The 13098-nt window shown below is 39.5% G+C and overlaps 1 protein-coding gene across 1 annotated transcript; it reads left to right on the top strand.

Moving 5' to 3' along the window:
* The first annotated feature begins 291 nt into the window (after nt 1-291).
* On the top strand, nt 292-12306 carry LOC102790819 (tetratricopeptide repeat protein 39C-like). Its single transcript, XM_006786454.3, has 15 exons — nt 292-341; nt 1440-1610; nt 4297-4345; nt 6790-6918; nt 7089-7203; nt 7700-8099; nt 8577-8745; nt 8862-8955; nt 9047-9154; nt 9240-9349; nt 9440-9563; nt 9643-9740; nt 9915-10019; nt 10128-10166; nt 11579-12306. The coding sequence occupies exons 2-15, from the start codon at nt 1468-1470 to the stop codon at nt 11666-11668; spliced, it is 1773 nt and encodes a 590-aa protein (XP_006786517.1). The 5' UTR covers nt 292-341; nt 1440-1467; the 3' UTR covers nt 11669-12306.
* Nucleotides 12307-13098: the final 792 nt, after the last annotated feature.

The following is a 13098-nucleotide window of genomic DNA, read 5'->3' as shown; positions in this document are numbered from 1 at the left end:
GTTAACTTCCACTCATTATGGTTCATACTAAACAATTAATGTACAGTGCTGTGCTTGAGCCACCCCTCATTTCTTTATATTTTGTTTCCAAGCAGCCAGACTTTCTAGTAGTTTTTTAAATTAAGGGATGAACAACAACTTAGAAAAGAATCAATTTTAAACTGTAAGTTTAAGCACTTTTGTATCAGCAGCCTGTTGCAAAACTCATTAGAATTATGCAAACTCTGGTTTTGCCTTACTGTAGTTCCATGTATGTTTGTACATGTTTCAAAGTCCTATTTCCCATTTTTATAGCAAAATGTAAAGACCAGAAGGTCCCGTCAAGACCTTTGCACAGTGCGGTGAGTCTATTTCTTTTGTAACTATAGCTCATTTTAATATTAGTAAATTATATAGCATTTAGAATACTTTGATTCATATGTGATGTGTTAAAATATGAAACACAATAAAATGTGGCCTTTATAAAATTCACATAGTGTTAGAGTAAGACCTCACACTGAGGTCTTGTCCTCAGTATTGCTTTAGAGGAAATGAGACTTTTTTGGGGGAAGATGTGGTAAAAGTAAGGAAGTTTTCCTGCAAGTGTACTTTTAGAAAAGAATTAGGATAGCATAAGATTTGAAAATGTAAAAAAAAAAAAACTGTTAGGGATATATTTGTTAAACGTGTTAAATAAAATGAAAAGTTGAGAAAAGATCCATTATTGCCATTGGTAACCACTGGTAATTAGTCAAAAACGTCAAAAACTGTATGGACTCCTCACCCCTACATTTTAGCTAAAGACCACGCCCACTCCTATGCTGCCTTCAGGGTCGTTCTTTTCCCTCAGAAATGACAAATAAATTGCGCAAAGTTACGTTTAGCGCAGAAGATACACCATTGTCTGAGAACATAACGGAAAGGAAACTCTAAAATTATAGTGTGGCTGCAAGTTTAAAATAAATACATAAACAATACATGCGATCTTCCTGATGGGCAAAAATGGAAAGGTCGTAGCATAATAAACGCAGAAACAGATGTGTTAACAAATAATTTAACACAAACAAAACCCTTTCTGTTTGTCGCTTGTTTCACCGTTTTCACCTCTATTTGCATTAATGTATTCAATAAGAGGAATAATCTGTTCTTTTTCTTCATCTAGTTCTGTTCTTCTGCTAAAAATCTTTTTTACGATAGCACATGAAGGCAGCACGTTTCCTGCGCTCATATACAAACCAGCGGTCAGGAGACAGAATACAGAGTACGGCCGCCCAGCTGGCGGGACACTGGTTAGCTTCACTCTGTGTTGTAACCGGCTAGTTATGTGAAATAGCGGATTGTTATACGAACGTAAATATGCCAGCATTTGCTCCGAACTGCGGCACCGGTTGAGACTTCTCTGAGTGTAAGTAAACTAACCAGCTATACCGCCCTACCTGCCTGTCTCCGGTCGCGTTCAGTTCCTCACCTCCGATATCGGGTGTCTTAATGGCGGACGGAAAGGAACCAGCCCCGGCGAGCGTGGAGGAGGAGACGGACAGTATAAACGACGCAGAGCTGGCGCTGAAGGGAATCAACATGCTGCTCAACAATGGATTCAAAGAGAGCGACGAGCTCTTCAGAACATACAGGTCTGTGCGTGACTTCTCTTCCTGTATGTAAAAACAAAACAGAGGCATATGCTTGTGTTAAATGTTATGACAGGTGTAGCTAATGTTCCCAAACTTGTGATTGACCAATACAATTACAACTGAAGGCATCAAAGCGTGTGGTCTAAGCTTTGAAAAAACAAAAACAGGGGGAAAAAAAGCCCATCACCCGTGTCACGCTTGTCTGGTGGAGAACCATATGATCTGATCACAAGCAGAATTAGTGTTGTTTAAATACCCTAAGCAAATATCCACAACCACAATATGTGACATGTGTGCACATCATTAGATTTGGTGACTGTCTTCATAAATGTCTAAAAAAACAAAGAAATGCTTGCTTAACAGGTTGCCATTCCTGTTATACCGCTATCTGGCTTTGAGGTACTTTGTACGCCTTCTTGTGAAATATGTCAACATGGCCCAGCTAGTTCCTCACATCTACAGATGAGTGACATATTAAAAGAAAACAATAACAACAATGTGTCCAGATAAGGTAACCAGGATTCTGAGATGGTCTCTCGTTTGGTGTTTTGATCCAGAAAGCATACATGAAGACTGTCATTAGGTGAGAGTGCAATATTAAAAGATCCATAGCATCACCTGTAGAGGTCTAGGTTTATATATTTGTACACATACCAATTATGTGTGCAGATGTCTTGCCTTCCTCTGGAAAGCAATGTCTTTGATGTCATTTAGGATCGAAATGCAAGCATTAAACTGGTAAATTATTCTCTTAGTCCAGTAGCACCCATCTCAGCCAAATAATCAGTAGGCATGCGAGAAAACTGCTGCATAACCTTTCTTTTTGCATTTTGCATTCATTAAAAGTGGTCACAAGTTATAAATGTTGGGATTCCCTGCTCCTGAACCACACACGTCCTTGCAGGACTATACAGTATACACATGCTTCAGTCTTTGCTTTCAACTTGAATGCTTATGTCATGAAAGGGCAGCTCCTATGGTTCCTGACCCCTGGGGAAAGCGTAAATGTCACCTCGCCCGCTAATTGCATTAAGCTCTACGTGTCATCCTGTTTTGACTGGATCAGCAAAACGATGGAGGGAAGTGAAAAACACAAACACAGCTGTCTGAGAATGAGCTTTTACTGGCAGTATGTACGAGTTTCTGTTAAAGCTCCCCTGGTACTATTACGTTTGTATAGTATGTTGCACTTATGTGTGGAGGTGGTTCCATTATAAATGAAATCCCCATCACAATTACGCACGGATACCTGTACCAAGTCAATTTTCCACAATTATTTGAAACATTTTGCCGTAATTTGACTGTCTTCAAAGTGAAATATAAGGCTGCTGAAATTCAGTTATCGCACCAAAATGCCCACACAGCTACAGACGAAGAACCTAAAAAGGACCTTTGATTTCTGTAAATGATGCAAGTTTTGAAAATAAAATAATATGTGAATTGTTAAGGACAAAGTGTTATAATATTGAATGTCGGTCTGTGTAGCTCTAAAAGATTATTATTAGTAGCTATAAAATGTGTCAATTGTGACAGGGTATATGTTTTGACTATAGGGTAGAAATTTCTGGATGTCTTAATTCATCAAAGAGAAAGTTAGTTGATAAGTTTTGCATTAGCTGGCTTGTGACAGTTGTAAAGCTGTGTTAATAGTGCGTAACAGTGTATTATGAGCACCTTTGTTGTGATTATTTTGATGCCCTAAGAGAATTTCAGATGAAGGGCATCTTAAAGTGTGTTCGTTATGAGGGTGAGGCTAAAAATTGCCAATTGGGGGTAGAGGGTAATAGTCAAAGAAAAGAAAGTCTAATCTGAGTTTCTGCATATTTAAAGGCAACAGCATGCAGTCTGCCTTTTGTGGAAAAAATGGGTCATTCATGGATTGTTTTTCTGAAGAGCTTAAGTGAATGGTAGTGAGTGGTAGTGCAACAGGATACAACATTGCAACGAGTCAGTTTGTGAAATCTCTTCCCTCCTAGCTACTCCACAATCAGCTATAAGTGGTATATATAAGCGGAAGCATTTAGGAACCAAAGCATTGCAGATGATGTGAAGTTACAGAGTGGGGTCGCTGAGTGCTCATAATGCATTAAAGTGGTCAACACTGCTGACTCAATAACTGCACAGCTCCAAACCTACTCTGGCACTACCTTAAGCACAAAAACTGTGCTGGGAGCTTCATGGTTTGGGTTTCCATGGCTGACAGCTCCTGTAGGTATAATATGTAGTTGACCCAGTATTATTGTCCATACAGTGTATATGTTTACAGAAATAAAGATTAATATAGTGACGCTGGTCCTATCTAGTAAACTCAATTTGGTTCCTTGATGTAAAACAAAAAAAACCTCCATTAAATATCTTTAATCTCAGAATTTTTCAGCTGTTTTTATCAAATGTGACTTTTTTTATTTAGCACTTTAATGTTGGAAAACATCTTGGTTTTTTATTTCATGAATTAATTTTTCATTGTTTTACTTCTGAATATTCTCCTCCTTCCCATTAGTATTTTTCTAACCTACAGTAGTCCTAATAAATAATTACATTATTGATGCATGAAACAGGCCACATACTTTTCATTGTTTCTCCAGTGAACTTTACACTGTCAGTCTTTTCACATAATGTGATTTTTCTTTAACTTCTCTTATATGTTTGGGGTTGTTTTCTTCTTTTTTTTTAAACTTTCTTTCAGGAACCACAGTCCTTTGATGAGTTTCGGTGCAAGTTTTGTGAGTTTTCTGGTGAGTGGAAAAGCAACTCGCTGCTATTTTGGTTTGTGGCCAAACTTCTCGAAGATTTTTGTAAATGTTGCTTTGGGAGCTTTTGGTTTCATTGTGAGGCTTATGGAAGTTCCCTTGTGTTCCCTTTAAGTCCTTTTAAGCCAGCTGTTATGTTTCGCAAAGAAATTTCTAATAGAGCAGGGCGATATGACCAAAAATATTTATCACGATATACATTTGAAAATTTGCGATAACGATATAACTGACGATATAATTGACACTAGACAAAATACTTTACAACTCCACAACTTTATTAGTGCAAAAAACCCCATCAATGTATTTTCACTTAAACAAGCAGCTGTTTTTTATGTGCATTAAAGTTATATAAAAATGTAACAGTGCAAATGCAAACTCCTTGCTGACAGTTTAACCAAAAGGCATTTCCAGTGGAAACTGGCCGACATATCCACAGCATAACCATGTATAATGTCCACAAAACTTAAAAAGAGGTTATGCACACACAATACGGTAATATTATGTTGAAGCACAGTACGTATCACTCCGCGAGGCGCCTGCCTACGGTAGCCGTAATGCTCCGACAATCCATCAAGCGGTGTGGCTTCGTAGCTTAGCAAAGTCGTACTAAAACATTTGACAGATTTTCGAGCGCCGTGTCCAACATAAAATCGTTTCGAGGTCAGTAAACACAACCAGAATTCATACATAAGGCACACGGGATTATAAGGGGCACTGTCGATTTTCAGAAAAATCAAAGGATTGATTTTAAGTGTGCCGTATTTTCCAAACAACACGGTAATAACGACGGCCCGCTAGCATGCTCTACCAAAAATAGTGCTTTGTTGTGTATCTGACGGACGAAAGCTAAACCAGTTCCACACCACTGAAGTTGCAGCATTTTTACAAACCAATTCTCGTTCATCCGTTTCATTTAACGATCTGCTTTCGCTCTTCTCATTCTGCGTCACCGCCGCCACTCATTATGCCTATGTAAACATAGGCACTGCGCATGCACGTTTACCCTATCGCGATATGTCATTTTCCTATCGTTGCCCAAAATTACACCGGTATTACCGTGAACGGTATGATATAGCCCAGCCCTAATTTCTAAATTATTTTTGATCAGCATTTTTCCCCCCCAGTTACAAACGTAGCTGAGTTTGACAGTTTGTTCTAAACTTTGCAAGTTTCTGCTGTCATGATTGGATGGCATCATACACATGCTGGGTCAGCAGTGGGAGGTGTGTCACAAAGTACAAATCCTTAATTGCTGTACTGTTACTGTACTGTTTTACTGCCTGTATTTAAACACAAGTATCTTTGTTTGTTTGTTTTTAGTCACATTTTCAAAATGGGCTCGTTATTTTAGTTTTATTTTTAATGCGTTTGGGAGTTATTCTTTCGCATCACTGCTCAGTGCGTATGACATAAATGTCATAGAGATGAAAGATGCAAACAGCATATAATGTATGCATCATTTATAGCCTTATACTCTTTTTTTTTTTTGTTTGTTTAATGTCACCCATCGATAATGTAGGGAACGGCTACAAATGGAGTTAATTAATTTAATGTGCTTTGTTTTCTCTGCATGATGATTGCATGTGTTGAAGCGCCTATTCCCATCTATTAATATTAGCGTAATATTTTTTTTTAACATGACATGAGGCTTATTTATCTTTGCAAAAAGGAGCTGATAGAAGAGCTACTATATACTTTCATATTTTCCACTTCCTGGTCAGCTGGTAACATCTGAATTACAGTGATATTTTTTAACAAGTCATTAATGACTCCAGAGGACTTCTGTGAGATTGACCCTTAAAGGGCAAAGATAGAATAAGGTTACACTTGCAGAGCACATCACCACGATGTCTACTCATCTTTTACTGGGAGAAATCAGAGAGCAAAAGCCCTTACGAGTTGCCAGGCACCTCAGCATGTGAAAAATGAAATTCCCAACAAAAGCTTTGACAGTGGAAAAGGACAGCAGTGTTACTGCAGTCCAAGTAACACAGAGATCTTTGTTTCAGTCGAAGCAAAAGTTGGCAGCTGGGTTGTAGTGCTAGAATAATTACCAGAGTTTCTGGTGTATAATTGTACTTCATTAGTAGCCTGACCAATTAAAAATAATCATTCATAAGTAACTTTATAAATTAAATGTTTTTATTATGTGGCAAAATCCCAGAATTTGGTATTCAGTTATTCAATTATCTTTTTATGTTTAAAAAAAAAAAAATTATTCAGTTTAGCAATAGTGCATGTCCTTTATCTTCTACCTGTTTTGTTCATTCATAGTATGTGTAATTTGTACAAAATCTGTCAATTTGGAACAATTAGATTTAGTTTTCTTGTTTCTTTTTTTGACTCCACTGTCGAGTGTTCAGTGTAAGTGATTTTTCTTGAACCACATGTAAGTAGTTGATTGCTTTTATCCGGTTTCCCTTTTGCAGAACGCCATGATGACTTTTGAAGAGGAGAAAATGCAAATGGCTTTTGAAGACCTCAAGGCTACAGAGAGACTGTGTGAGAGTGAAAACATGGGTGTCATTGAGACCATTAAAAGCAAGATCAAGCGCAATGTGAGTAAATACTTGATTAAACTGCCTGTATTGTACATCATTATATAGAGAGCGCATTTGTCTCAAAACAAGCATTTCATGTTGGGCCTGTAACGCCCACATGTGCTTGTTAGCTCTCCTGCATGCCTGTCTGTCATCAGCCTGTAAATGTGGGGTGTTTGTGTGGGCAGATGGACTCTCAGAGGTCAGGGGTGGCTGCAGTGGACCGACTCCAGAGGCAGATCATCATTGCAGACTGCCAGGTTTACCTGGCGGTTCTATCTTTTATCAAACAAGAGCTGTCATGTAAGGGAACCTTTGGTATTTGTTGGTTGACAGTGATGCACTCCACACGTATCACGTAGGTAGGTGACAAATTAAAGGAAAAAAATGAAACCTGTCTTTTATGCCTTGGAAGTCTTTTTGCTGGTATGGGTCCACTTGTCCCTTTAGAGGGAAGTGTCACTTGAAATCAGTACAAAGCTGTTATGGAATGTTTTTATTGTGATGGAGGTGGTCTCTCCTAGGTAGCCCCTGTTGCAGGGATACAAGGAGTCAAGAGATTTCAATAGCTATGAGAGATTTTGGGCCAGCACTCTTCAGCACCATTATTGAAACACCACATGACAGAAGAATCTTTTAGAAGAGTGGTTTTCAAGTGCTCTAGCCTTCCTGACATTGGCCTCTGATGGCTATGATAGCTTTTCCTTTAATTTGTCATCCACCTTTTATTTGATGTGTTAAATACAAAGAGGTTATAATAAAGGACTTTTCTCTGATCTGAGCTTCAATCCTCTGACAGCATATATCAAAGGAGGCTGGATCCTCCGTAAAGCTTGGAAGATGTACAACAAATGTTACAACGACATCACACGTCTACAAGAAGGCAGCAGGAGGAGGGGCTCTGAACAGCAAGCGACGCCGGCTTCATCGTCCGGCTCTGCTCTGTCCCACCACAGTCGCTCTCCCTCACCCGGGTCAAGTCCATCACAGAGACTAGATGGCATCAGCCCCGAGGCTCTGGATCGGCTGAAAGGTTCAGTCAGTTTTGGTTATGGTCTTTTCCACCTCTGTATATCGATGGTGCCACCGCACCTACTGAAGATCGTCAATCTGCTGGGCTTTCCCGGAGACCGCCATCAGGGCCTGTCAGCACTCACTTACGCCAGTGAAAGTAAGGACATGAAGGCCCCCTTAGCTACGTGAGTGAGTATGTTTGCGTATCTGTATCCTGTTTTGTAACTTAAACAGTTGTGTGCAGTGTAATAAAATAATGAAAGCATAATTTGTAGAGGAAAGAAGGAAACAAAAAAGAGATCCCAGTGTGAACAGCTGTAATAATTGACTGACTCAGGTCCCTGTAGCACAATTTTCCAAATCCTGCTTCATACTGAATCGTTTGAAATTGGTTTTTAGTCCTTGGGTGCCTTGGGAACCATATTTGTAATCAAGCCTTTAATTAAAATCAAGTGTGTGGGAATTTGGTCATGTCTGCCAAGTTAACAAATCTGTAATATAACCACACTATGCAATATTACTGTAAAATGCTGTGAATCGTATTTCCTCAGTTTTGTAAAAAGCGCAACACATTGTGCTGTTTTTTGTGTGTGTGTGTCATTATCATAAATTAGAAATTTGCTATATTCCCTCTCATTACAGTCTCTGTGCTTTTCTTACAGCTTGGCTCTGTTGTGGTACCACACAGTAGTGCAGCCCTTCTTTGCTCTGGATGGCACAGACACACAGTCAGGCCTAATGGAAGCCAAATACATTCTTAAACAAAGAGAGGCTATTTATCCCAACTCCTCCCTCTTTATGTTTTTCAAAGGCAGAGTTCAACGCCTTGAGGTAAAGACATGTGAATACTAAACCTTGTTATCTTTTTCCATGTGAAGTAGTCTTCTAACTTGGAGAAGCTCAGTATTGTCTCACTGTAACTCATACTACAAAGTTTCCTTCTGTAGTGCGAGATCAGTAGTGCCTTGACGTCCTTCAGTAGTGCCTTGGATCTGGCCTCTGACCAAAGGGAAATTCAGCACGTTTGTTTATATGAAATAGGTACTGCCTGGCTCTCATATTTCTCTCATATTTCAAATATGCCTCACTCGGTATTAGTATGCAAGATCATTTCTGATTGATTTTTTTTTAGGCTGGTGCAGCATGATCGAACTGAACTACAGAGAAGCCTACAGAGCGTTTGACAGATTGGCGACTGAATCTCGCTGGTCCCAGTGCTATTATGCCTATTTAACTGGAGGTAATTACAGCATCCGTAATGCTTTCAGGGTATTTTGTAAGCTCGGTAGTGGATGCTAATCCATATTGTATGTTGTGTGGTGCAGTGTGCCAAGGAGCCACTGGTGATCTGGAAGGAGCCGTTGCTGTTTTCAAGGACGTTCAAAAACTTTTCAAACGCAAGAATAATCAGATAGAAATGTTTTCCATGAAAAGGGTGAGTGTGTAACTAGTTTGTTTCCTGTAGGAATATTTTGGTGCTAAGAATGCCACTGATGTGAATATGCACTTTTGTTTTTTCAATCAGTCTGAGAAGCTAAAGAGCTCCAGTATATCCAAAGAACTCTGCATCCTATCAGTGATTGAGATTCTGTATCTGTGGAAAGCTCTGCCCAATTGCTCCAATGCCAAGCTGCAGACGATGGCCCAAGGTACTGCATTCCAAACTAATATCTCGCTTGCATTATGTGCACTAATGCAAAGTGTTTGTAATTTTGATTCGTCCTTTAGTGTTACAGGGGATTGATGACGCATCGTGTGCAGGCCTGAAAAACCTCCTTCTTGGTGCCATAAGCAAATGTCTACATAATACCAAAGATGCCATTCAGGTACTCTTGTGTTAAATTAATTATGCAATTTGCATTTTTGGAAAATTGATACACAGCATGAAGCACGGCCCTCGCCGTCTGCCTTAATGGATTGTCAAAGTTTGTCCATGCACTTACACAACATAATAATCAATGTTTGTTTTGGTATCATGACTTTTTTTTTTTTCGAAACAGTATTTCCAGCTGGCTGCAAGGGATGAGGGGGGGCGTCTGAGCAACTCTTATGTGCAGCCCTACTCTTGCTATGAACTGGCCTGTGTGCTGCTGAATTCCCCAGAGGCAAGTTTTTGTGTGTGTGTATGTGTGATAGTTAGATGATCTCTCTTGGCCAAGGTCCTGGAGGAGTTACACTATCTAAATATTTATTTCTCTTTTTTTTTTTCCTAGTCTGCGGGGAAGGGCCGAATGCTAATGCTTCAGGCCAAGGTACAGTAATACTCCTTATTTATTCTCTGCCCTGAAAGGAGGTAATATGTCCTGTTTTTCTGTCTATTTGTTAGCAGTCTAGCTTCCACTGTTTTTAAGATATCATTGTGGCGGGGTGTGGCCTGCAGTGCCGTGCAGGGAAGGCGGACGCAACCTGCACGGCATCCGCAATCATGCCCCGCAGACTTAAATGTTGTACTGGGTCCTGTGGTTGGAGAGGTGGTGTTGATGTGAGTACAGCTGGCAGCAGGAGAGCTGCGGCCGTTGTGTGTAAATGGTGTGCCTCAATAAAAGACGTTGAAAAGCAGTAAAATGCCATCGGGTCTGCTGTGGTCGTTTACAATCATTTTTAAGTTTTGTGTGATGGCAGTTACCAACAGCTCGAGCTGATTTAATTTAGGTGAAAATCTGGTTAAGATCAAGGTCGCACCATATGTGAAAATCAGTACAAAGTTTATATTAGCCATAACTTTTTATTGATCGTCTTCAAACTTCACAACAACATACTGGGCATTGGAGGACATGAGCACCCATGTAGGCTAAGCATTTCACCTTGACCGTCATTATTAGCGCCCAAGGTGAAAAGCTGGTCTTGAAAAACATTTTAAGAAACCATATTGAGTATAATATGTCATATGAAAGGTCATGAAGAGAGCTTGTGATGTCACAGTGATGCCGTAACAGGCTGACATCCTCATATTGTAATGAAAACAGGCTGATGTCAGCATGTTTTATTAATTTTAGTGTAGCCCATGGTCTTTGGGGCGAGTCGCACTATGAGTGATCTTGTTACTACTTGAAGTAGTTGGTAACAAGTCCTGTTTTATTTGATTAATTAAAAGCAATTAGTAGTGTTTAGATTTCGTCTTATTTCTGCTGCGGGTCAAAGCTTTCTATATAAAACTGATCGGGATCTTTTCATTCTGACTCATTGCTCTAAATCAGGTTAAGACACCCACTGTCTGATCAGGTGACAGGATGTCTATTAGAGTGCCAGTGCTGCTTGAACGTAGTGAGCTGAGTATACTGGCTTTGCATTGACCTAAAGTTTGCCAACACTGTAGCCAAGGCTCTGTATAAGGAATGGATTTAAATGGTCTGAATGCTTGATGCAGTCTCGCCCTGCAGAGCAGTGTTGTAAGTATCTTGCTTGCATTAGCATTAACTTTGTTAGTTGATTGGTAGCTGACACTGAATGAGCACAGATCTCACTCTATTAGCCGTAACAGCCATCTCTGCATGTCTGGGCAGACACACGGTGTCTGAGAGGAGCACAGGAGGAGCCAAGCACTGGGCTCTCTGTTTTTCTTACCTGATTGGTCAGCATGTTCATTGATCTGTCTGTGTTGACTGCAGAGGTTGTTAGAGGGCAGAGCACAAACAAAATAAAATTCATTTTGTTTTCTGTGCAGGAGGACTACGCTGGCTATGACTTTGAGAACCGACTCCACGTTCGTATTCATTCAGCTTTCGCCTCTATGACGGCCTCCGCCCAGCCTTGAACTTTAATCTGAAATAAGTGTCTTTGAAAAAGCCACAATAATGAGTATGGATATTTTCACTTTAAAATAATTTCTTTATACTTATAAGATTCTGAGCCAGTGCATCATTTAGAACACAAACATGAATATTTCACAAGAAAACAGGTACAAAAGGTGTTATCGATCTGTTACTGTACGGCACAATACACTGTTTGTTTTTGTCTTCAGGGTTTGTTTTAAAACTAGATGCCTGTTGAATTGAATGAAAACCCATAGATTTGTTTTGTAAGATCTTAGGCATTATTGCTTACATGGAGGAAATGTTTCTTCAGATTCTGTAAAGGCACATATCAAGTATTAAACATCACAGCAATTACAAGAAATGACTCTGAAAATGTCTTTAAGAAGCCAATATTTCCACTTCAGTGTTGGTTGTTGACTTTGACATTTGTAAAGCTAATCTATAGGCAGTGTATTAATCTTTTGTTTTTGTTTTTTTAAAAGCACAGCCCCTTTTTAAGCAGTCGTTTTTATCAGTGTAAATATGTCTTGCATAAAGGTTTTAATAAATGTGCCACTTTGAGCGGCTTAAATGCACAACGCTCCTTTCTGCTCCAAAGTTTTTCCTGTATATTTGTTATAATAAAAACAACATTGTAAAACTGAATATCTGTTTCCGTTGACTGTTAAAGTGTCATAGCTTAAAGGTGACAAATACATTTCTTCACCAACAGAATTTGTACTTCTTTAGTGATCAAAGTAATCACAAGGGGCATCAAGCCTTTCCTGTGGTGGCTTATGAGTCACAGACAATGATGAGGAATCTTTTATCATTCCTCCTCAAACTGCTTCAGATGCCTTCATTTTCCTTCAGATCATGGAAATTGGACATTTTTTCCTTACTGTTTTGTTTTGTGTTAAAAAAATATTTTATCCTGTATTACAGAACTTCCGAGCTTCATCTATGAACTACTGCTATTATATTGTTATTACATCCATCTTCTGGTTATTAAATTCAATGTCACAGGGGAGCTTGGGCCTATTCCAGCTGGCATAGGCGCACAGGCAGTGTACATCCTGGACAGGTCACCAGCCTGTAACAGGGCTAATACTTATTACCTGTTTTAATTCATTGTTCCTTGATGACAGGGTGTCTTGTACCCGAGGTAGCAAAGCAATGCTAAACCATGATTCCCCCTTTATACTAGGTTTCGTGGTCCTGATTTTGGTGATGGTGTGCACTGTCTTCTGCCCCTCTAAACATATTTAGATGGGCATCTTTTTGCTAAAAAGATCAATGTTTGTTTCAGCTGTCAAATGGAAACATGCCAAACAAATTTTAGAGTAATGAAAGAGCAACTCAGAGTTCAGTATCTTGCTTAAGGACACTTTGGTACATAGACTGGAGCAGCCGGGAATCAAAGTGCCGGCCTTCCAGTTCTCAGATGACC

Source organism: Neolamprologus brichardi, chromosome 18, assembly GCF_056152115.1.
Source record: "Neolamprologus brichardi isolate AB-2024 chromosome 18, ASM5615211v1, whole genome shotgun sequence".
Classification (NCBI taxonomy): domain Eukaryota; kingdom Metazoa; phylum Chordata; class Actinopteri; order Cichliformes; family Cichlidae; genus Neolamprologus; species Neolamprologus brichardi.
This window is presented reverse-complemented; position numbering and strand designations above follow the sequence as displayed.